At 45.2% G+C, this 24,533-nt stretch overlaps 1 protein-coding gene across 1 annotated transcript in view; it reads left to right on the top strand.

Annotated features, from left to right (window-relative positions):
• DNM3 (dynamin 3) overlaps positions 1-24,533 on the top strand; it is a 552,421-nt gene that overhangs the window by 56,283 nt on the left and 471,605 nt on the right. The window contains exons 8-9 of the mRNA XM_088481814.1: positions 3,617-3,752; positions 16,023-16,090. Of these exons, the coding sequence (XP_088337940.1) occupies positions 3,617-3,752; positions 16,023-16,090 (204 nt within the window). The remainder of the gene's footprint in view (positions 1-3,616; positions 3,753-16,022; positions 16,091-24,533) is intronic.

Below are 24,533 nucleotides of genomic sequence, written 5' to 3' on the forward strand. Positions count from 1 at the left end.
GTAAGCTCATAAGGTAGAACAGAGAGAGGTTATGGGAAGCAGAGGGATGGGGGTTTGGGGATGGGGTATACACAAATTGATTCTGTCCAAGTGAAAGCGTCAGGGTAGAGCCCTTGCCTAGAGTGAAGTGTATGTAGTTTGGGAATTAGGACGGCCTTGCTTTGACACAGTGATCCTTAAAAGAAAAAGTCTGTCAGACCCTGAGAGGGTGGGCAACGGGAGGGTGGTTTAGTAAACGTGAACCAAAGGCACCAGATCCAATGCCCATAGTAACACAAATTTTGGAGTGTGTGTGTGTGTGTAGGGGGGGTTTGAGTAAAAAACATTGGAAGGTGTACAACCCACCTACTGTATATTTTGTTTTCTACTCAAACCCCCACTCCAAAATTTGGGTACTGGGGGAATAGGGTCTCGTACACGTTGTGATCATGCCTTCCAGATTCTTTCAAATGAATTCAAGAGGTGGGAGGACAATGAGAAGTGAAGGGAGTAAAGGTACTTGCCAATATGCCATACAGCACGAGACGCCCGGTGTGATTGAGATACTACGAGAGGTATAGCGTAGTGTTTTTTCCTTCACTTTTTACATCTTATTCGCATCGCATACACAGTGAAAACCACTCAAAGTGTACAACAGACGCTGGGCTGCTACTTTAACTGCACAGGAATTAGTTTTAATGTCATAGATGAAGCACAATGGAACTTTGGGAGAAATTGTCACAGCTGCTGCATCAAAGCACTTTGTTTACAGATTCAGACTCACTCACACCAGTGGCATAACTACCGCCCCCGCAGACCCCGCTGTGGCTTTGGGGGCGCAGAGGCTTGTGGGGCGCGGTGGCGAGGGGGCTGCAGATTCTACGCGGACTAGCATGAAATATGCTGAAAACGGCCCTCCAAAAATGGCCGCTGCCTAGGAGGAGACATATGCTAGAGGTCCTACTGGACCTCTAGCATCTGTTAGTCACCCAGGCAGGGCAGTAGTGTGGACCGCACATAAGTGCAGTCCGCACTACACTATTAGTATAACAAACACACAGCTGCAGGCGCCGGCAGCTGTGTGATTGTTTTAGCAGCTGATGAGAGTCAGATAGACTCTCATCGGCTGCTTGCCTTGCGCCCACTGCCGGAGCCGGGCTCTTCAGCTTCCGCAGTGGGTGATGGGAGAGATGTATCTCCCATCATGCAGAGCGGGCCGGCCAGGGAGGACGCTGGATGGAGGAGCAGATGACGGAGCGGATCAAGGTAAGTGGTATTTTTTTTGTGTGTCTGTCTGGGGGGGGTTTACTACTACTACAGGGACTGCATAGAGGGGGATTACTACTCTAGCCACTGTTGGGGGGGCTACCACTGGGGGCACTGCTGGAGGGGACTGCCACTGGGGGCACTGCTGGGAGGTCTACTACTGGGGGCATTGCTGGGGAGGACTACTACTGGGAGCATTGCTGGGGGGACGACTAATACTGGGGGCATTGCTGGGGGGAGACTACTACTGGGGACATTGCTGGGGGGCTACTACTGGGGGCATTGCTGGGGGGGACTACTATTGGGGGCACTGCTGGGGGGACTACTTCTGGGGGCACTGCATAGGTGGGGATTACTGCTGGGGGCACTGCATAAGTGGGGATTACTGCTGGGGGCACTGCATAGGTGGGGATTACTGCTGGGGGCACTGCATAGGTGGGGACTTACTACTGGGGGCATTGCTGGGGGAGGACTACTACTGGAGGCACTGCTGGGGGGGACTACTACTGGGGGCACTGCTGGGGGGTTAGTACTATATAAGGGGGACTACTACTGGGGGCATTATATAACTGCCACTACATAGGGGGACCACTACCTGGGGCACTATATAAGGGGCACTGCATAGGGGGACCACTACTGGGGGCACTGTATAAAGGACACTGTATAAGGGCTTGTGTAGCTATCCGAGAGGGGGGGGAGAGTGCAAGGTTGAAGAAATGCCTAGGGTGCCAAGAAACCTTGCACCGGCCATGCACCCAGGGGCTCCCATGCGCGCTGTACTGTGCCGAGGAGATGGAGGCCTCTTCCTCGGGGCTGTCAGACACCGGTGGGAGGAGCCGATGGGTCTGCAGTGGCCACAATCTACCGCCCACCACACCCAGGCCACTCAGTATGCTGGATGTGTACCAGATGCTGCTGTGTGCAGGATGCAATGCTCTGTCTCTGTGTACTGGAACAATGCTCTGCTTTTGTGCTCTGTCTGTGTACGGGAGGGATGATCTGTGCAGGATGCTTGTTATGGTGATGATGATTGGTGCTCTGTGATACATGGTGTACTGTACATATAAATGTGTGAGGGATGCTGGCGGTATAGGATGCTTTATACGACTGGGAGGGACTAGCAGGGATGTGTTGTGAATTAGAAGGGATGCCCTGTGACTAGGAGCGGTGTTCTGTGACTAGCAGGGATGCTCTGTGAATTCAAATTAGAACTGACGCCCCCATTTACATACACTCCCAAATATATATATATTATGCCCCTGGCAACGAGCATGGAGTCCCTGGCAATGAGCATGGAGCCCCTGGCAACTGGTATGGAAAGCCTGGCAACAAGCATGAAACCCCTGGCAACAAGCATGAAACCCAGAGACCCCGTGCATCTAGCATGAAACACCTGGTAATGAGCATAAAACCCCTGACAACGAGCATGAGACACCTGACGAGCAGGTAATTTAAAAGTAATTAGAAGCCTTACTGTGGGACATAAAATGGTGTCAGGGGCAAATATGTAAGTGGCACTTTGGTAATAGGCATTACAGTGTGTGGCATAATGTGTAATGGGCATTATGGTGTGTGGAATAATGTGTAAGGGGCATTATGGTGTGTGTCATAATGGGTAAGGGGCATTATTACAAGGAGGAAAAATACTGTAAACTGTCTAGGGGGGGTGGGAGCACGTTTTTAACTTTTGCACTGGGAGTCACTTTGCGTATAAATGGCCCTGTAATCATTTTACCAAAATGTCGGGGGGGGCGGCTACAAAAACATTTTTGGCAGGGGGGAGCAAAATTCTTAGTTACGCCACTGATTCACACATACAGGTACAAATGTCGCACATCAAATAGATCAGTGAAATCTAGAAAAGTAGTTTTGTTGCTTCAACGTGTTTTATTTCTGTGAATAAGACTCACATTTTGAGCGAGAGACACTCTGCGCGGCTGGGTTGCCCCGGGACCTGCTCTGCCAAGAGGGGTTGTTTGGAGTGACGGAAGCCACAAGTGTATGTGGACACATCTGTAGATATTTAATCTTGTCAACTCTCCAAGCAGTTATAGTTAGATTTTAAGAGATCTAATTGAGTTATGGACACATGAATGTAGAGAGCCACCGTTTTAGTGTAATTGGTCTTGTAACCAGAGAGGGCGCCATAGATTGTGAGAAGTTTGTACAAATTCGAAAGTGACACATATGGGGACGACATGGTAAGTAGAACGGCATCCTCAAAGAGGGATACTTTAAAGTCTCCTGGGTCTGTGATTTCTTTTGATGTCTGCACTTTGGGTAATTTTTTGGGGTAATTTTTTTTATATGTGTTTGATAATGATTGCACAGATAATGCTTTAAAAATAAGCCATAATTATTTATTTTAAAGGATGGTCCAGCATTTTGCACTAGACTTTGAGAAGAGGATTGCAGGATCAGGGAATCAAGTGGATACCCGGGAGCTATCAGGTGGTGCCAAAATCAATCGCATCTTTCATGAGCGCTTCCCATTTGAACTAGTCAAGGTATAGTAGACCCACAAATCCTGTACTTTGTTGTCAACATATATCACAGGTATTGGGAAATATGGCATAGATTATATTGTTACATTTGTAATGCTCTTCAGAGCATTAGAATTGTCATATAGTAACCATTAAATTACCTTTATTTATTTTTGGTCTGAAAGCCTATTGAATTATTGACTTGTTTTTTAAAGGGATAGACTAACCTATTACTGAAATAAAATATCTGCACTGTTCATATTTATATTCTAGAAAGATAATACAGTTCAAAAAAACATGTTCTGTACCATTTCGGAGTACCCATGCTCACGAGCTCAGTAGCAATGCTCACTGACATTGTCACTTTCAGTGCAGTCTCATTTCCTTCCAATACATTTCTATTTCTTCCTGAAAATTGTCACTAAACTTCCACAACTGCTGACACATGCTGTCTGAGCACTGTATTTTTTTTTATAACAGATAGATATTGCAAATTAGTTTATTATTGATCTTTACTTTATATTGCAGGGGTAGTTTGCATTGTCTAAAAATTATAAAGTTTTTTATTTATTTTATATGGACATCCCATTGTCCCACCCTCTTGATCTTTACTTTGGACTATTCACCACTCACACAGAACACCAATACTCTTCTAATCACAAATCTATTATTATAAAATTGGATCCTGATATAAATTAGGCCATCATGCACGTTTGTGTCATGACCTGATCATGGCTGTGTCACGTGCATGCACAGCACACCTAACATGCACAGCGCACCCCAACTCCTTAGTAACGCAATGGGAGTGGATGAGGAGAAGGGTGGAGAGCGGGTGGAAGAAGAGAGAGGAGAGCAAGAGGGAGGGGGCGGAGAGTCGCTGAGAGACGGGGGCGTCAGCCGGCTGGGGTTGACCCGGCAGATGCTGGGTCCATAACTACTAGTCACACTTATAGTTGCCACCTTTTCTGGGAAAAATATACTATTGATTCTATTCTATTAATACTAAGCTCACTGACACCTATACAAATATCAACTAGCACACATGACATTTTAATTTTCACATATCACACTGACACTTTCCTATTTCGCATACCACACAGCACACTGACACTTTCCTATTCATACATCACACAGCACACTGACTCTGTATTATATATCACACAGCACACTGACACTTTCCTATTCATACATCACTCAGCACAATAACACTTTGTATTATATATCACACAGCACACTGAGACTTTCCTATTACATATCTCACAGTACACTAACACTTTCCTATTACATATCACACATCACACTGACACTTTCCTATTTGCATATCACACAGCACACTGACACATTCCTATTAAATATCATACAGCACACTGACACCTTCGTATTCACACATCACACAACACAATGACACTTTGTATTACATATCACACTGACACTTTCATCTTACATATCACACAGTACACTGACACTTTCCTATTACATATCACACATCACACTGACACTTTCCTATTTGCATATCACACAGCACACTGACACATTCCTATTACATATCACACAGCACACTGACACCTTCCTATTCACACATCACACAGCACAATAACACTTTGTATTATATATCACACAGCACACTGACACTTTCCTATTACATATCACACTGACACTTTCCTATTTGCATATCACACAGCACACTGACACATTCCTATTACATATCACACAGCACACTGACACCTTCCTATTCACACATCACACAGCACAATGACACTTTGTATTACATATCACACTGACACTTTCCTATTACATATCACACAGTACACAGACACTTTCCTATTACATATCACACAGTACACTAACACTTTCCTATTACATATCACACATCACACTGACACTTTCCTATTTGCATATCACACAGCACACTGACACATTCCTATTACATATCACACAGTTCACTGACACTTTGTATTACATATCACACTGACACTATCCTATTACATATCACACAGTACACTGACACTTTCCTATCTGCATATTACACCTTGCACTGACACTTTTCTTATTCACATATCACAGAGCACGCTGACACTTTTCTATTGAATATCTCACAGCACACTGACACTTTTCTATTCACACAGCACACTGACACGTTTAGATTACATATCACAAAGAACACTGACACTTTCTTATTCACATATCACACAGCACACAGACACTTTTCTATTAAATATCACACAGCACACGGATACTTTCCTATTCATACATCACACAGCGCACTGATACTTTCCTATTCATACATCACATGGCACAATAACAATTTTTTTCTATGAACATATCACACAGCACACTGACACTTTCCTGTTCACATATTACACATCACACTGACACCTTCCTATTCTTATAGCGCACATCACACTGACACTTTCCTATTCACATATCGCACAGCACACTGACACTTTCCTATTCATACATCACACAGCACAATAACACTTTGTATTTTATATCACACAGCACACTGACACTTTCTTATTACATACTACACAGCACACTGACACTTTCCTATTACATATCACACAGCACACTTTCTTATTTACATATCACACAGCACACTGACACTTTCCTATTTGCATATCACACAGCACACTGACACTTTTCTATTCACAAATCACACAGCACACTTACACTTTCCTATTCATACATCACACAGCACAATAACACTTTGTATTACATATCACACAGTACACTGACACTTTCCTATTTACATATCACACATCACACAGCACACTGACACTTTCCTATTTACATATCACACAGCACAATAACACTTTCATATTACATATCACACAGCACACTGACACTTTTCCTATTACATATCGCATAGCACACTGATGCTGGTGTCAAACCACCACGGACACTTCGGTAAGGGAAGTGGTCTTCCAGGGGTCTGCCCTCTCCTTCCGCAGAAGGCCTCCTCATCAGTTCTCTGAGTTGGTGACACTAATGCTGGCTATATACATTGAGATTATACTCACAGACAGACAGACCAATAATCTGACATTACCATACACTGTCGAATAATTGGTCAATGTATCTGATGTTGAGTATTTCTGCTATCAGATCTGTGCACCATTTATCGCATCTTTCAGGCTTGCTGAAAAATTTCTCATGCTTGACAGAGCGATAATTGCTGTTTGGTCGCAGTCATACTGTACATTGTGCAATTATTGTCCCAATTAGCTGATAATCAGCTGAGTGGCCTGATAATTGCACAGTGTATAGGTACCATCACATACGGTGAAATCAGTGCGGGTGTGCTCTCATGTCTTCTTGGTTCTGGCACTATTAGTTAATAGTGCACATAATATTTTTTATTTGCTTTTATTGTATATAAAAGCTTGCTTCTACTACAAACCTAATATATAATACTACAAACCTCACAGCCAGGAAATTATTCCCTTACAACTATTTTTGTATGAACACCGCTAGATAATAATAATTCAGTTGTAATACTTATGCCAGAATGTCCTGATAACTTGCTGTCATGGACCTCTGATGGCAATGATTGATAAAGGTGTTAAAGGACGGAAGAATATATATTATGTCTATTGAGTCACTTGCTCTTGTGTGTGCACAATCTAAAAAGAAAGGTTCTGAATTAATGCAGAGCAAATCTGTGAACAAGCAATAATAGGCAGTTTTTCTGTAGAAAACTATGGCGCAAGGTATCCCCTTAAGGGATGCAGTCAGGAATCCGATGGTCGAAATGCCGACCGCCGGTTTACCGACTGTCTAATCCCGGCAGGGGTCTAATGACAGGCGTCGAAATCCCGACTCCTGTAATTTTACCTACGCCAGGAGCCCGACGCCCGGCATACCGATCGAAGGTAAGCCGGGTGCCGGGTGCGGACAGGGGTTCTTAGGGTTAGGCACCCCCCTGAAGGGTTAGGATTTGGCTAGGGTAAGGGGGGGCTGGGTTAGGCACCTCTGGGGGGAGGTTAGGGTTAGGCACGCCCTACAGGAGATTTAGGATTAGGCTGCAGGAAAGGGGGGGGTTAGGTTTCGGCACTTACAGGGGGGTTAAGGTTAGGCACTTGGGGGGGGGAGGTTAGGGTTAGTAATAGTTTAAATACTTAGGGTTAGGCACCCCTAAGGAAGGGTTAGGGGGCGTTAGGTTAGTAATAGTTTAAATACTTACATGTCGGGATCTTCACTGCCGGTCTTCCAGCGTCGGGATTTGAACCAGCGGTATTTCATACCGATCCCCTCCTTAAAACCCATTTCACACTTGCTGCAATAACCCCGGTTATTGCACGTGAAAACACAGCAACCCGGGTTACTGTGCATTGTGAAAGGGCCAGGTTGAAATAAGCCGGGTCGAGCATTGCAACCGGGCATTTCAACCCAACAGGTTCAACTTGGCTCGTGATGCATTGTGAACGGGTAACCCGGGTTGATGCCACCTGGGTCCCGTTCACAGCATAGGAAGAGCCAGCGCTAGGAGATGATCTCATCTCTAAACGCCGGCTCGGCACATGTTGGCCATGACGTCATTGACCCAGCAGAAAGCTGGGTCGTCCCGCCAGTCTGAAAGGGGTCTCAGTCGGGTCGCACCCGGGATGAACGCGTGAACAAAATCCCGGGTGCGACCCGGTATTGCAAGGTGAAAGGGGTATTAGTGTTCCTAGACCCTGTTCTATATGTAATAACAAAACTATACTGTGAAAAAATACCAAATTTGCCCTTCTACAGTTAAATATACTGGCAGATTAAAAGTGTTGCAGGTTCTCATGACCTTAAGAGGAAGAAGGGCGTCCTCCAGTCAAGGCTTACAGTCTTTGAAGACGCACTTAATGCCAGCAATTTGTGTTCTGGACATCAAAATTGATCTTCGGTGAATCAAATTTCTAGAAAAGAAAGCACAAAGGTATAATTCTCCATTATACCAAAGCCTTTGGAGGGAACGGCTATAGCACTAATTCTGAAGCGTCTACTTCAACAATATAGGGATATAGTTAGGATGCTGAAAAAGCAAGTATGGCAATGAAATCTGTTCTCAGAGACTCAGATGCAGAAAAGGCCTCAGGAGATTATTCTGCAGGGCTGGACCCTTTCTTGGTCAGTGCTATAATGCAGTAGAGCTAATAAGGTGAAGAATGACTTTAAAAAATCACTGTACCTGTACTAATTTATAAATCCCAAATGTCTTCCAAGGGTCTTTAGATTTATAGACTGAGCCCAGATCAAGCCAGTACCTTAATTGGCTCAATACTGAACCCAGTGTTGGAAATTAAAAGCTTGACAAGGGAACCTCGTTAAAGTCACAGCTTTCTAATTTCAAAATAACTTGTTTTCTATCAATTTTGCTAACACAATAATGATGGCAATGCTTGGACAGTAACAAAGAAAAAAAAAATCATCAAGCTACTGAACCTGAAACTTAAAAAAATAAACCTGTCTTCATAGTTCATTGTCACAAATCGGGGTCTTAACACCACTTACCATACCCAGCACTGCCGCATCATTGGGTCCTAGCAGCAACCCACAAACTGGCTGCATGGGCGTGGCCATGTTGGATTGTGTGAATGCCCAGTGCAATCCCTGTGCTGCAGTCAAGGTCACATGATACTGGCAGTCTATAGACATTCACTGATGCCTATTGCAACTCCTTCAGGAGAACAGCACATTGCCAGAGCAACGTCTTCCTGAGAGAGTTCCTGGTCCTCAGGCTTCAGTCATTCCTGTGCTGTTCCTATTTTGCTTCTGTGTCTGACCATCTACAGTTTTGCCACCTGTCATCTGTATCCTGCTGAGCGTACTCCTGTTGTCTACCAGCAATCCTGTGTTTCGCAGTCCTCAGCAGTCTGCTGCTATCCTGCCTTCCTGGCCTGAACCCACTATTACCATCTGTTGCTGTTGTTCCAGGAGGTCCACTAACATCAGAATATCTGGACTCTAGCTCCATCCCTCTGGCTGCTAACCATAGGTTGATACTGGGGTTTGGTTTCTCCTCTTGGGCTGTACTGAGTGTCACGGTCCGCTTCTAGGGCTAAGGTAGGCTGCGGCTACCAGCTTTGCCCAGGCTGGTTCCGTAGGGGGTACGAGGGTGCCGTATCTCCACTTTTAGTTTCTGAATTATGCATTGTTTGCCCTGAGTTCCTTCATTCTGACACAGGTTTTGAGTTTCTAGACTCCAGGTTCAGTACTATGCACCTCTGAGTTTCTCTGGTCGTGTTAGTTTGAGTTCCCAGTAGTGGGTTTCAATCTTTAGCGCCTCTGTTGGGAGCTGGGGTTGAGTTTCATGCAAACTGTTCCAGGAACTCTCGGCTGGGATTTCAGCTCTGCATACTTGTGCAGACTCCAATCCAGAGTTCCACCCTGTGTGTTTGGGTTTGCCACGGACGTCCGAGCTTGTCAGCTTTTGTCCATATCTACTCCATAAACAATCCTCTCATCAAGTCTCCCAGTTTCATCCACATTCCTGCTTCAGCTGGTCCCAAGGGTCCTAAGACGGATCTGAAAAACATGAATCAGTGATCGCGGTTAATGACAAAATATGTGGGTCCCAGGGACCCTACAGTTTAAAAAAATGGGGTCCTTCCTGACCGTTTCTGGGTCCCATCATAATTTATGCTTTAGTGCTCCCCATATAACTCTCAGTCCTCCCCTAACCCCTTACAAATAATGCCACACAGCCATGCCCGGCCTTTACACATTATGTCGAACATTAATGCCCTTTACACATTATGCCATGCAGTAATGCCCCGTCTTTACACATTTTGCCAAACAGCCATGCCCGGCCTTTACACATTATGCTGCACATTAATGACCTTTAGTCCTCCTATGCAGTGCCCCCAGTAGTAATCCCCCCTATGCAGTTCCCCCAGTAGTAATCCCCCCTATGCAGTGCCCCCAGTAGTAATCCCCCCTATGCAGTGCCCCCAGCTGACCCCCTATGCATTGCCCCCAGTATTAGCCCACCTATTTACCCTTTAGTGACCTGGGCCTAATGCCCAGGTCACTTACACCTATTTGTGGGGCAGATACCTTCAATTGTGCCTAATGCACCCTATGTAGCCCGGGCCTTGTGCCCACCTACATACCCACAGGCCTATTGCCTGAATTTATGCCACGGGCCTAGCACCCGACAACCTTGGTGGTCTAGGGAGGGGTGAAATACCGGTGGCCCAAGGCCGCCTACCTATACGGTGTAAGAGGCTGTGGGGGGGAGCTTTGTTAGCTCTTTTTCTTTCCATTGGCTCGTTTTTTTCGATTGGCTCGTCGCGTCTTCCTCCTATTGGCTGCTGGACCGTGAGCCGTGTTTGGCTCGCGGCCAGTGCCAAACAACTGCCGCCGCTACTTGGCTTCTGGGCAGCGAGCTCCGCTTATATTACGCCCGGAGCCAAGCTTCTCCCGCCGCCACTTTACCGCCGATGCTGGTGGAAGGGACCAGGCGGTCCCTTCACCAGGTACCCGCCGCGGTGGCTAACCCGGCGCTGAGAACAAACATTCTGTCCCAGCGCCGGGCACGGATGCTGTGCCGATGCTGGGATCAGACACTTGATCCCAGCACTGCTTTCCACAGCAGCAGCCAATGAGAGTATATCTGACTCTCATTGGCTGCTATAACAGACAGCGCTGTGTCTTTCTCAGGGAGACGCACTGTGCTGCAGCCAGCTGTCAGGGATTGGTCACAGCACAGCGCGTCCCCGGGGACCCAGCTACTTTTTAAAAGGGAGTCCCCACTACTCAATGTCGGGTAAAATATGTGCTATAGCGCGTATTTGCGAACACTGATGAATTCCGTGACATTGATTATTTTCTTTAATTTAATACATCATGGCTTTAGACTGAAGACCTACATGAATAAAGACTCTGCTTTTAGGAGGTGTCAAGCCAAAAATTAATTAACTGAAACAATGTAATAATTTACCTGCAGAATTTTCTTTTTGCAACAACATAGGCCCTCATTCAGAGCCGTACGCTCTGAGCAGAGCGCACGCTCTGAATAAGGGCCGCCCTCCATAAAAATGGAGCATCGTATAGCTGTGGGTCACCACCCACAGCCTATACGAGCGTGCAGTTTGATGGCCGCGATGGTCGTGACCATCGCGACCATCGAAACTGCGAGCCGGAGCCTGCGGTTGAGGTTTTCAGCCGCAAGCCCCGGAGTGATTTGGCTCTATCAGAGCCAAAATCACTCCCACTGACATCACTAGTGATGTCAGTGGGCCGGCTTCTGATGGGAGGCGTTCCCGTGGGAAGGCCCCTTTCAGGGAGGCACGCCCCCGGCACGCCCACCAAAGGGGGCTTGCTGTCAGTCAACATCGATAGCACGCCCCCTTTGATCAGACACAACGAGCGAAGGACTTTCCTTCGCTCGTCGCGTCTGGCACATGCGCACGACGGAGCTCCCTCCGTCGTGCGCATGCTCAGTGCAGAACATCGACCCACTTGCGAGCGGACAGCCGCTCGCGAGTGGGTCTGAATCAGGGCCATAGTTTTATCTGTACAGTTCAGGTATCTTTCAGGTATATTTTCTAGACAAGTAGACTCAATAGGAAGAGACAATTGATTCTCCACTGAATAATCACCCCCATATTCCAGTCAATAAGAAGGTGATGCGTGAATTACCCAAGGAATTTCAAAACTATTGGGAAAGAAAGTACTGTAAAAGATAAAAATAACATTTCAACATGAAGGCTGCCTACAATAAGAATTAGGAAAGAGGAAATATGCCAACAAATGTCTTCTGTTTAACTGTCACATCCTGACACACAAATCACTCATGAAACGCAATTGCTGATAGAGAAATAGGGACAGATTCCTGATTCACACCTGCTCTCTAAGCTGCGGTCGCTCGCACTGACCGATAGTCGCCCGTCTGCAAGCCAGTCTTGAGTGACAGAATGTACCGTTTGAGGGTGGTAACAGGGGATCGGGGGAGTGGATGTGCGAGCGGAGGCGTGTCTGAGTGTCCAAACGGAGTTTTGTGGGTGTGCATAATTAGCAAAGATGCATCCTACTACACGTCACTTGGTTGTTTATACACTGAAGAGCTTGCAATGCTTGTGGGAGGGTAGAGTCGACCACAAGCGCTGCGATCACTTCCGATGGTCCTCGATGTACCAATGTTTTAAGACACTTCCTGGAGATGACGTGCGCTAGTGGGCGTGTAAAGACACGCTAAGTGAATGCTCCCCAAGACATAGTGGGAGTGCTTATGCCTTGGTGTGCGATTGCCTGCCATGCCGTCACTAGCCCGAATTTGCATATGCTAGGAGTGAGGGGCCGCAACTAGCGACTGGGTCTGAATCAGGTCCAGAGCCCTGTTGGTATACTATTTTCAAATATGAACATTTTAAATTAAGTTTTCAATCCCAAAAATTATACCAACACAGCAAAGGTTACTCAGTGGGTATAATAATTAAAGTAAAATTAATGAACAGCGAAATGGAACAGATAACAATTTTAAAAAAATGCTTAACATTTATATTAAATATATAAAATTAGGATGCAAATACTTATGAATATAGCTTTAAACTGCAGAAGTAGGGTATCAACATATAATAATTTTGGACAACAGTTAGGGAGTGATTCAGAGGTGAACGCTGGTTAATAATCGGTTGCAAAGGTCCGATGGTTTCCCTCTGTGCATCTGTCCGTGCCGCGCTGAGCATGCGCTGAGATGGTTACCGCACAGAGAAGCAGATTAAAATTACATGGAAATCCATGCAATTTCGATGGGTATTCCTGGGTGGTAACTGGGTGGCTACCAGTCGCGGGCATGATGGTGTTGGTAATTGCACACTGACACCGGTGGGCCATGGTCAGTCGGACATTCTGCGCCTGCCATAGGCAGGTGCAGTGACCGATGGACCAGCCAATGGATGCATCTTTGTACGCGCATCGGCTAATGGACCAACCAATGATGTATCTGTGTACGCACATCGGCGGAATTGTGCCGCAACTGATGGGCATCTCATTAGACGCAGTAACAGCTGCACCTAAAAATGCAGCCACTACTACAACTGTGTCCACCTGTGACTCACCCCCATAGTGAGCTGCCTGTTGGTATATTTACGCTTCATAGTTGAAATGTTAGCAATTATTTCAAGTGAATACCATCAGAAATGAATACAGGTATATTTTAAAGCTGACACTGTAAGCAAGTCTGTGTATAATAAAATAAATCTCTGAGTACAAATAAATGTTTACTTGGTATTTTAAGGGCCCCACACATGGAGCGATCTAGCGGCCGATCTGACGGATTGGAACGATATGGCCGCTATATCGTTCCATGTGTGGGTATGATATCATCCACTGTGTGCTCCTGTGGGGTCGTCCGTCGCTCCACCAAATCTTTCATGCTGCACAAGAGATCTGGAGAAGCTATGAACGATCCCATGCAGTGCTATGCGGGGGGAAGGGGTGGCGGCATATCGGGCGGGCGCTGACTGGATCGCTTTGCGTGTGGGGACCACCTGATATGTCGGCCGTCGGATTGGTCGACGCATCGTCTGCTACACATCGTACCATATGTGGTCAGCTTTAGTGCCTCTTAGAGCTTATATCGATACAAATAAAACACAACTGTTTTAATGTAGGCCTCCCTCGGACAGTGTAACAAAGCCTAGACGATTACAGAGTGTGTATAAATGATGCTACTCTCACATAGCCTAAATTTGATAATATAAATCACACAGGAAATTATGTATGCAGGAGTTCCATCTTAATATACACAAGTGCTTTAGTTAAATAGCGTAATAAATTTGTAGGTGTGTACATGTGTGTGTCTGGGTGGGCGGGTAGGAGGGCAGGGTTATTTCAAGGCAGCTGCAGGTGAACCAACAGTTTACAAAACTCAGGATAGGTGCAATGAAAAACAAACTTGCAAAAACAGTATCAAGAATAATTATGCTAATTATAAATCAATCTATATTACAGATAATTTTACCATTGAAAAATGACATCTGTTTGCCAATATAACCCACTGCATGTGCATGTAATTATATTGCATAAGTCTATACTATGTGTGACAATCAACACTGGCTCTAGCACCAGATTAGTGTCAACCAGACAGCACACCATCTACTGCACAGCTAGCCCATGGTACACGGTGTCCTCAAACATGCTCCTCCAATGCTCTGTGAGTATCTTTGAACCGCACCTCATCTAGTACCATGTGTAGAATCAGCTACGGTTGTGGATAACATCAAGAGGACAGGCCGCCATGGTGACTCCCCGAGGAGGAACTGGCAATGGGGCTGGTGGGAGAGGGGTGTAAGACGGTAAGGCCTCCTTCCAGCTGTCTACTTCACCTCACTAGTCACACATCAGGCTAGTCATGCTTCTCATCTGTAGCAGCTACTTTTTACACAAAGCTGAACATGCTCACTGGTGTATAGTAGTTGTAGATGTTAGAAATTATTGGTATCATAAATGAAGATTAAATTAAAGGTTTATGGGATAGATGATGCAATGCCATGCTTTGTAATTATATTTTCACTTGTCTAGACTGAAGATTTGGAGTCTGACTGCAATGATCAAACACAATGGCCCAAACGTAATAGACTGTAGTTTGCAGGCAACGATGTGATTTCAGCGATTTAGCCCCTAGATTTCAACTGGCAATTTGTTTTAAGGCAAAACCAACCTGGTTTTGCTTTAAAATTGCTGCTTTAAATCTAGAGGCTATATTGCCGAAACCACATCAGTGACTGCAAATCACATGTACGTTTGGGCCATCAAAAATGCATATAGACCATTGTGTTTCTCAATATGGCCATAAATATCTGTATGCATTGACCTATACATATATAGGTAACTGCATATATTTATGCACCGTGCTGTGCAGATAAATTATCCTGTCTCTCTACAATCCCATTGGGAATAATTATGCACCTTTTTTTTTCATTGAAAATCCTAGAGTAGATGGCAAAAAGGGCCTTTACTGCATAAATGTAAATAAATTTGCAGTCCTTTCCAAACAATTTATATTGAGTCACAGGAAGTATATGATTTTTACAGAGCATTAGTGTATTGACACATTTTGGGCCTCTTGTGTATCACTTATTATATAAACTTTTCTAGTGAAGTGCCATTAGTGTTGGGTTTATGTACACAAGTGAAGAATTAAAAAAATCTTAGAATAGATAAGAATAGATAAATCCATCTTGAAATGTGTCTATTTTCTATATCTACAGAAGTGAGTTGTTTACTTAAAGCATAATACATAATAATAAGGAGTTAACTTATATATGTATTGAAAACCTAATCTGTGTCTCATTCTCTTTCCTTTTTCTCCAGATGGAATTTGAGGAGAAGGCCCTACGGAAAGAGATTAGTTATGCAATCAAAAACATCCATGGCATCAGGTTTTTATTTTTTATTGTATTGTTTCATAGTGTATTTAAAGTAAACCTATTTGTGTCTTTGCTCAAGTACAGTGGCGTCACTCACCCTGGTGACACCAGGTGAGGACAGTAACAAAGGGACGTGGCCTCGTGGGTAGGGGCGTGACCTCGTAACCTGAACCACCATTTTAGTCACTCCGGGGGTCTGGAGATGTGGACTGCCTTCGTGTACCAGCCTGTGAGCATCGCTGGCTCCCTCACTGTGTCAGGAGCCGAGTGCTGCACGTAATGCTACAGTGCAGCACCCAGCTCCTGTCACTGAGGAGTCGGCACTTTGGTGTCACCCCTCGGCAGGTGATACCCGGGTGTGGCCTGCACCCTCCTTGTGAAATCACTGCTCGATTATACTGCAAAATACTTATGAGTAACTGATTTTAGTAATCTTTATTTTATAACCGTATGCTTGTTTGATAAAACAAGGCCTAAACTGGGTAGTGCTATAACCCTTATCCACTGCTGAAATAACCTGGGTTATTTCCGGGTCTACCCGGGTCGCGGTTTAGTGGAAAAGGCTCCCTGAAAAATAACCTGGGAATCCAACCCAGGTAGCTACCAGGGTCGGACCCAAGATGGACCCAGGTAATGGTGCAGTGTAAACAGCGCGACCCGGGTTATCCGACTTGGGTCATGCCTAAAATGAGCTGATTGGTGGTTGTGGAGCAGTCACCTCCCACTTTTCATGACGACACAAGTTTAGCAGGGCAAACCTGGGTTCAGTGTGAACGGGGCTGACCTGGGAATTACACAGATCGAAGGTGCAGTGTAAACTGGGTCTGACCTGGGTTGGAACCATGTCCAAAAACCCAGGTCAGATCCGGGTTTTTGGTGGAAAAGAGTTAAAATTAGTTAATTTACAGTAATGTAAAATGCTGCCTAATTTCAGGAATGTATTACACTAATCAGGTCTGAACATATATTTAGTGTTAGAGATGCGCCACAAATATGAAAGGTGAAAAAGCACTGGATTTAAGTTATGTTAGAAGTAGGGATGTGCGCCGGACCATTTTTGCCGGATTTGGATTTGGTTCTAATTCGTCGTCCGGATTTGGATTTGGATTTGCCAAACTGCGGTGACTGGCTTTGGATTTGGATTTGGATTTTTTTACAAAAATTGACAAAAAAAGCTAAAATCACATAAATTGGTCTTTTTTTCTTCCTAGAGTATTATTAACCTCAATAACATTAATTTCCAGTCAATTTAGACCATATCACAGCTTATAATATTGTTTTCAACATTATTGGCCAAAGGTTGCAGTGAGCTGACTGGTTACTAAGCGACAAAGCAGCGGCACAACGACACAGACACCACAGTATAAAGCACATCTATGACACATTGCCACACAGCAGTGGCAGAAATGAAAAGTAGTGCACCCACCCAGTGGGGTACGGCCAGCAGAGTCACAGTACTTGTTTACAAAGTGGGCTACGGCCCTAGGAGTCACAGTGCACAATCTTATTCGCATTACACCGCACATAGGGCCTGATTCACATTACACCATAAAGTAGTGTCTCTTATTTATGTTACGACACACAGTAGTGCCCCTTTTACACAATGCCCACAGTAGTGACCCTTTTACACAATGTCCCCCAGCAGTGGTGCCTCCTATGCAGTCCCCTTAGTAGTAGGGTCCACTATGCAGTGCCCCCAGTAGAATGCCCCCCAGTAGTATGCCCCCCATTAGCAGGCCCCCCCATTAGCATGCCACCCAGTAGTATGCCCCCCCAGTAGTATGCCCCCCATTAGCATGCCACCCAGTAGTATGCCCCCCCAGTAGTATGGCCCCCCCAGTAGTAGGCTGCCCCAGTAGCAGGCCCCCCCAGTAGTAGGCTGCCCCAGTAGTAGCCCCCCCTGTAGTATGGGCCCCCCTGTAGTAGGCTGCCCCAGTAGCAGCCCCCCCCCAGTAGTAGTAAGCCCCCCCAGTAGTATGGCCCCCCTCAGTAGTATGGCCCCCCCAGTAGCAGTCCCCCCCAGTAGTATAGCCCCCCCAGTAGCAGGCCCCTCTGTAGTATGGCCCCCCAGTAGTATAGCCCCCCCCAGTAGCAGACCCCCCCAGTAGTGCAGACCCCCCCCCAGTAGTATGGCCCCCCTGCACCCCCAGTAGCAGACCCCCCCCAGTAGCGCCCCCGGCCCTTGCACACATAAAAAAATAAAAAATAAAAACTTACCTGTATCCCCGCTCCCGCGCCGTCCGCTCTGTCACACGCTGAGGAGGGAGCCGGAAGACGGAGCTCATGTGTGAGCTCCAGCCGGCTCCCTCCGTGCAGCAGCCAATGAGAGTCTGTGTGACTCTCATTGGCTGCTGTAACAAACACACAGCTGCCGCTGGCGGCTGTGTGTTTGTGTCTGTGTAGGGCAGAGCGCTATCACTGCGCTCTGCCCTACACGCGAGGAGACCTGATGTCGAATTCTCTAGTGAGAATCCGACATCAGGCGGCCGCCGTTCGGCCCCGAACGGGGATCCGAGTCAGGCGGTGAACACCCGAACAGGGTTCGGGTGGACTCGGATCCGCAATGTTCGGAGCGGTTCGGATTCCACAGAATCCGAACCGCTCATCTCTAGTTAGAAGTATATAAATTTTATTTAAATTATCATATTAAAATCCACATTTAATAGATAATAGTGAACTTGCCCACCCCTGTTAAATTAATAACTCAGCGCATAAACCCTTCTGGTGATATTAGGTATCACACAAATACTTCTATATTTTAGGTAGATATTTTATGCATGTTAAGATCTGTTTTATGAAGAGCAACTAATTTGTTCAACTGGGACAATATTTTATTATTTTATTTCCTTCATATTTGTTCTCTCATCAACAGGATGCTTAGACAGTACTACTTTGCCTTCAAGAAATTTTTACACCCCGAATGTACATGAAAAATTTGGAGGCAAAATGGTGGTCTTTTTTAAATTATACATATGTGAAACCCAAATTTCAGTACAGTATTTTTGCTACTTCAGATATTCATATGTGTATACTCATTTTTCTATAGCATAGAGATATGCCTTTACAGTTTAATTGTAACAGTTGTATACTTACAACATACAGATGTGGATCTAATGTGTTAGCTACACATGCAATAATGGGTAATTAAGTGTGATATATATGAGAATAGTGTCTTGGTCTTGAGAATTTAGACACAAGGGGGTAAATTTACTAAAGTGAGAGTTATTAGAAGTGAGTTTTAGAAGAGATGTTGCCCATAGCAACCAATCAGATTCTACTTAACATTTAACTAGCAACTACTAGAAGATAATAGCTAGAATCTGATTGGTTGCTATGGGCAGCTTCTCTTCTAAAACTCACCTCTAAAAACTTTCACTTTAGTAAATTGACCCCAAAGAGATGCCAAGCACCAACAGACTAAGAATATGATACTAGTTGAAGTAGTGATGTCCCATGTATTGCTACATGAAAAGGTACCAACGTCTCAAACAAGCTTAAAATGTAAACTCTAAGTGGAAATTAATCTGGCGCATAGGGAATAAAAATAATAAAGATAAATATATAGTTTATATTTTTACAACAACAATTAATGAAAGGAAAAAGAAAAGAAGTGTATATTCATGCACTCACTGTGAGTAATGTAAGTGTAATCATAGTAACTTGTAGATTTGTCATTGATTGTGTTGACAGTTATCTCAGATTGGGACCAGAAAATAAATGAATCAAAACTATAGTGCAGAATTGTGTAAATTCAGTAAATATTAAAAATAAAATTTATATGGAAGAAAAAGAAAAATACCAACAGTGTACATTTGGTGGAAATTATGAGATGTAAAACCAAGGGAAGTTACTCACTTAGGTCAGATAATTTCTTTAAGAGCTAATGGACGTGCAATTAATTTATTCTAAAACAGACATATAAAACAATGCAATATCGACAAATCCTTGTATGGGTAATAAGAATCAGCCTTTAAAAACATACAGGTGGATAGGTTTCTAAATAAAAGGCCAGTTAACGCATTTCACAGAATTCCATCTGCTTATTCAGGTAAATGAGAGACTGAGGAGACAGATGTACTAATTTGATGATTAGCATAATTGTCATATTTTGGCTAACAAAGTAAAATAATATTTTTGATTCCTGTAAAAGTCTAAAAATATAAATTTTTATAATACATGCAGTTAAAATGAATGATGTCATTTAACAAATTTGAAAGTTTTTACAATGAAAATATTCTCGATGTGACTGAGCTTTGGTAGAAGCTAAGGTTCACGCCACTCCTCTGAAAAGAGGTATTTTAGTATATTTAGCTGCCACTGTGAGTTATAAGGAGAATCCAGAAGAAAAGCTGATGGTCTAGGGGCATGTCTGAGACAATCTGGTGGGTAGGGGGTAAAAGGCATGAAGGAACGTGAGAGAAAAACTGGTGGGCAGGGTGACGTGAGAGAAAAGAAGCTTGTGGTGTATTAGTGTGACCTCCATATAGTGTTAAGTGTGTATCAAGTGTGTGATATTTGTGATCTGTGTATAGTGATTCATGTTTATCAGGTGTGTGATATCAGTGCAACCTAAGTATAGTGTTCCGTGTTTACAAGGTGTGTGATGTTCGTGTAACCTATGTTTGGACCAGTGGAAGCAAGAGGACACTATACCAACATCTGTGTCACTGAGCGCCGGGCTCCCAATCCCTCTTATTGGGTCTGTCAGTGCTGGCTTCCAGTGGGGGCTGTGTTGCCGCAGTGGGTCCATTAGCGCCCCTGTGCGATGTTCTTCTTGTGGCTTGCTGGCAGTAGACAGCGGGTTCCGGGAGCTGCAGTTGTTTCTATGTGCGGGCGGTTGCGGCTCCCATACACGTGTCCTCTTGCATCTTTGCCACTTTTGCGACAAATCATGCCACACATGGGGTGAATGCAGCACGCAGCATGGCATTGCATGGCGCACACGGCTGCGGCTAATCGCATGGCGCGATGCATGCGCATGTTTGTAGCTTGATTGGCAAAGATGCAAGAGGACACATCTGTAGATGAGCGTTCACTGCTCCGAATGTAAACTAAAGGGGCAAGTGGGCCTAATGTGACCTTACACTGGCACCTAATTTGAAGTCCCTCCCTATTCAGTGCCCAAACCTTATTTCAGCGTTCTTATCTGTGACACTACTGCTCATTCCTGACCTTGGCTTTCGTTTGTGTCCTGACTCTGCCTGCTCCCTGGTACTGTGCTTAGTGTTCCGGTTTGACCCTTGGCTATCCTCCGTGACCTGAATATGTCTGCTCCCTGGCACCGTCTTGTCCGTTTGGTTCTGACCCGGCTTCTTCATCGTACTCTCCTCCTGTCCAGAGAATATCAGCACCTGTATTAGAGAACCTAGCCTGAGGGCCGCAACTTGCGTGTCAGACCCAGCTAAGTCCAAACCTCCTTGCGGAGGTCCCTGGTAAATACTGCCGGCACGTTAGACTCCACGCCTCAGTACTAGGTATCGTCAATCCCGAAATATGGGTTAGCTTCCATTACCTATGCGTGAGTTGTGACAGAATACTCTGGCACAACATGGATACCGCTGGTAATCATTCACGTCAAGATCTGCTAGACAACCTCATCGCCAGAGTCGAGAAGCAAGGGCAAGACCAGGCCCAGATTATGCAGTGCCTACAAACGCTTAGGCAACGAGTTGGTGCCGTTCAGCCATCTCCGGTACAACTTACACCACCGCATGTGGTGACTGTTCAAGCTGCAGGTGCTTCTGAACCATTATGGATTCTGAATCCCTTGAAGTATGATGGGGATCCCAAAGGCTGTCGAGGATTTTTGAATCAGTGTTCCATTCAATTCAAGGTCCAGGCACCAAATTTTCCTTCTGAGAGGACAGAGGTGCTAATGTTATCTTGCTGTTGTTTGGACAGGCATTGGCATGGGCTTCTCCATTTTGGGAAAGAAATGAGCCTTTGGTAAACAAGAGCACTAATTTTTTAGCAGCCTTCTTGAAGGTATTCAATGAGCCCAGGCAAGTATCCTCCGCAGGGTCGGCTATTCTGCAGTTGAAGCAAGGCAACCAATCTGCAGGACAATATGCTGTGCAGTTCTGAACCCTTGCCTCAGAATTAGGGTAGAACAATGAGAATTTGGCTGCTGCGTTTATGCAATGTCTGTAAGAGCAAATCAAGGATATACGGGTATCCAGGGAATTGCCAACATCTCTGGAACACCCTGATATCTTTTTGTATCTGAGTAGATCTTTGCCACAGAGCGAGCACGAGAGAGGGAACAATCTCAACGCTTCACTTTAAACTCGCTCCGGGTTTCACAGCTCTGGTTGAATCTCCAGAACAGTCCATGTAAATCGGGAAGTCACGCCATCTTGCCACAGAGAGGGTAAATGGTTTAGGAATAAGCTGTGTATATACTGTGGCGAACCAGGTCACTTTCTCTCTGGCTGTTCAAAACATCCAGGAAACGAAAAGGCCTAACTGATCAAGGGCTGGTCAGATTAGGTGCATTTCAGCACAACCCAAAAGAAAATGCTTCTTCTCGATTCACTATTGATGTGATTCTGCTTCTAGAAGAAACCGCTGAACCCCTTAAGGCTTTTTTAGACTCAGGTGCCGATGGTAATTTTATCACGGCTAAAGAAGACCAGGAGTTAGGCATTACTAGTATGCCTCCTCAGACTCCACTTTGTATCCTCGGAGTGGATGGGAATAAACTTCCAATGGCTGCCATGTGCTCTCGGACTTCAGAAGTTACCATGCAGATTGGCACTCTCCACAGGGAACTAATTTCCTTTTATATCCGCCCATCAGCCGAAAGTCCGGTCATCCTGGTTCTTCCGTGGTTACGCAAGCATGCTCCCATGTTAGACTGGAAAGAACCCCAAATTTTGTCATGGGTATCTCAGTGCCATCAGAGGTGCTTGCTGACAATCCGACCCCCACATTGTATCATCCAATCTTCGACCATCTCCCCAGATTATCCTCTTTCTACTCCATACCAGTCTTTGTGTTTAGCAAGAAAGCCGCCGAGACTCTGCCTCCTCATCGGGAGTGGGACTGCGAGATAGATATATTACCTGGGAAAATGCCTCCTCATGGAAGAGTCTTCCCTCTATCGCTTCCAGAGACCCAGGCTGTTGCTGAATACTTCAAGGAGAATTTGGAACGCGGGTTTATAAGGGAATCTAAGTCACCCGCAGGAGCTTATTTTTTCTTCGTCATGAAGATGGGTGGAGGATTAAGACCTTGCATTGATTATGGGGGCTTGAACACTATCACCGTCAAGGACCGGTACCCTCTACCTCTGATCTCAGAACTACTTGATCAAATAAAAGGGGCAAAGATTTTTTCCAAGCAAGATCTTTGCGGGACCTATAATCTGATTTGAATCCGGTCTGGGGACAAGTGGAAGACTGCAACTAAAACTTGTGATGGCCACTATGAGTACCTGGTCATGCCTTTTGGATTAAGCAATGCCCCTACTGTCTTCCCGTAGTACATCAATAACATCTTTCAGGACTTATTATATAAGTACGGTTTTGTGTATTTGGGTGACATCCTGATATTTTCAGAGGATCTAGCAAGTCATTGCAAGCATGTATGTGAGGTGCAGTCTCGAGGATAACCAACTCTTCTGTAAACTGGAGAAATGTTCCTTCAAGCAAAAGGAAGTGGAGTTCCTGGTATGCATCATTTCGGGCTTTAGGCTTCAGATGGATCCTGAGAAACTCAACTCCATTGTCAATTGGCCCCGTCTTATCAGGTTGAAGGCAATACAACACTTCCTGGATTTCTGCAACTTCTACTGCCAGTTCATCAAAAACTACTCTTCTATTGCAGCCCCTATCACAGCCCTTGCTAAGAAAGTTTAAGATACTAGAGTGTTGCCTCCTGAAGCAGAAGAAGCATATGGCCATCTTAAGCAGTGTTTCATAACAGCAACTCGACTGTAATCGACCTTTTTTCTTGGAGGTGGATGCCTCCTCTACTGGGGTGGGGCGGTGCTTTCGCAGATAGATGGGAAAAGGAAATGGTACTCGTGTGGCTTCTTTTCCCGTGATTTTTTTGCCCCAGAGAAGAACTATGCTGTCGACGATAAGGAGCAGTTAGCCATTAAGATGGCTTTACAAGAGTGGCGATATCTGTTGGAGGGGGCAAAATTTCCGGTGACGGTTTATACCGGCCACAAAAATCTTGCATATCTCAGAACAGCGGTTCGTTGGGATGTCAAGGACTTGGTGGCCGCCTATTATACCTGTGGTCAACATACGGTTCCACCGCATTCTCCGCTAGGTACTCTGCTTCCTCTACCAGTGCCTGATCGTCCTTGGACCCACATCTCCATGGACTTTGTGACAGATCTACCTCCCTGTCAAGGGTTAAACATTTATCTGGGTGGTGTTCGACAGATTTTCCAAGGCTGCTCACTTTGTTCCATTAAGAGGTCTTCCGTCAGCACCAAAATTGG

Source organism: Taudactylus pleione, unplaced genomic scaffold (assembly GCF_031769625.1).
Source record: "Taudactylus pleione unplaced genomic scaffold, aTauple2 ptg000017l, whole genome shotgun sequence".
Taxonomy (NCBI): Eukaryota; Metazoa; Chordata; class Amphibia; order Anura; family Myobatrachidae; genus Taudactylus; species Taudactylus pleione.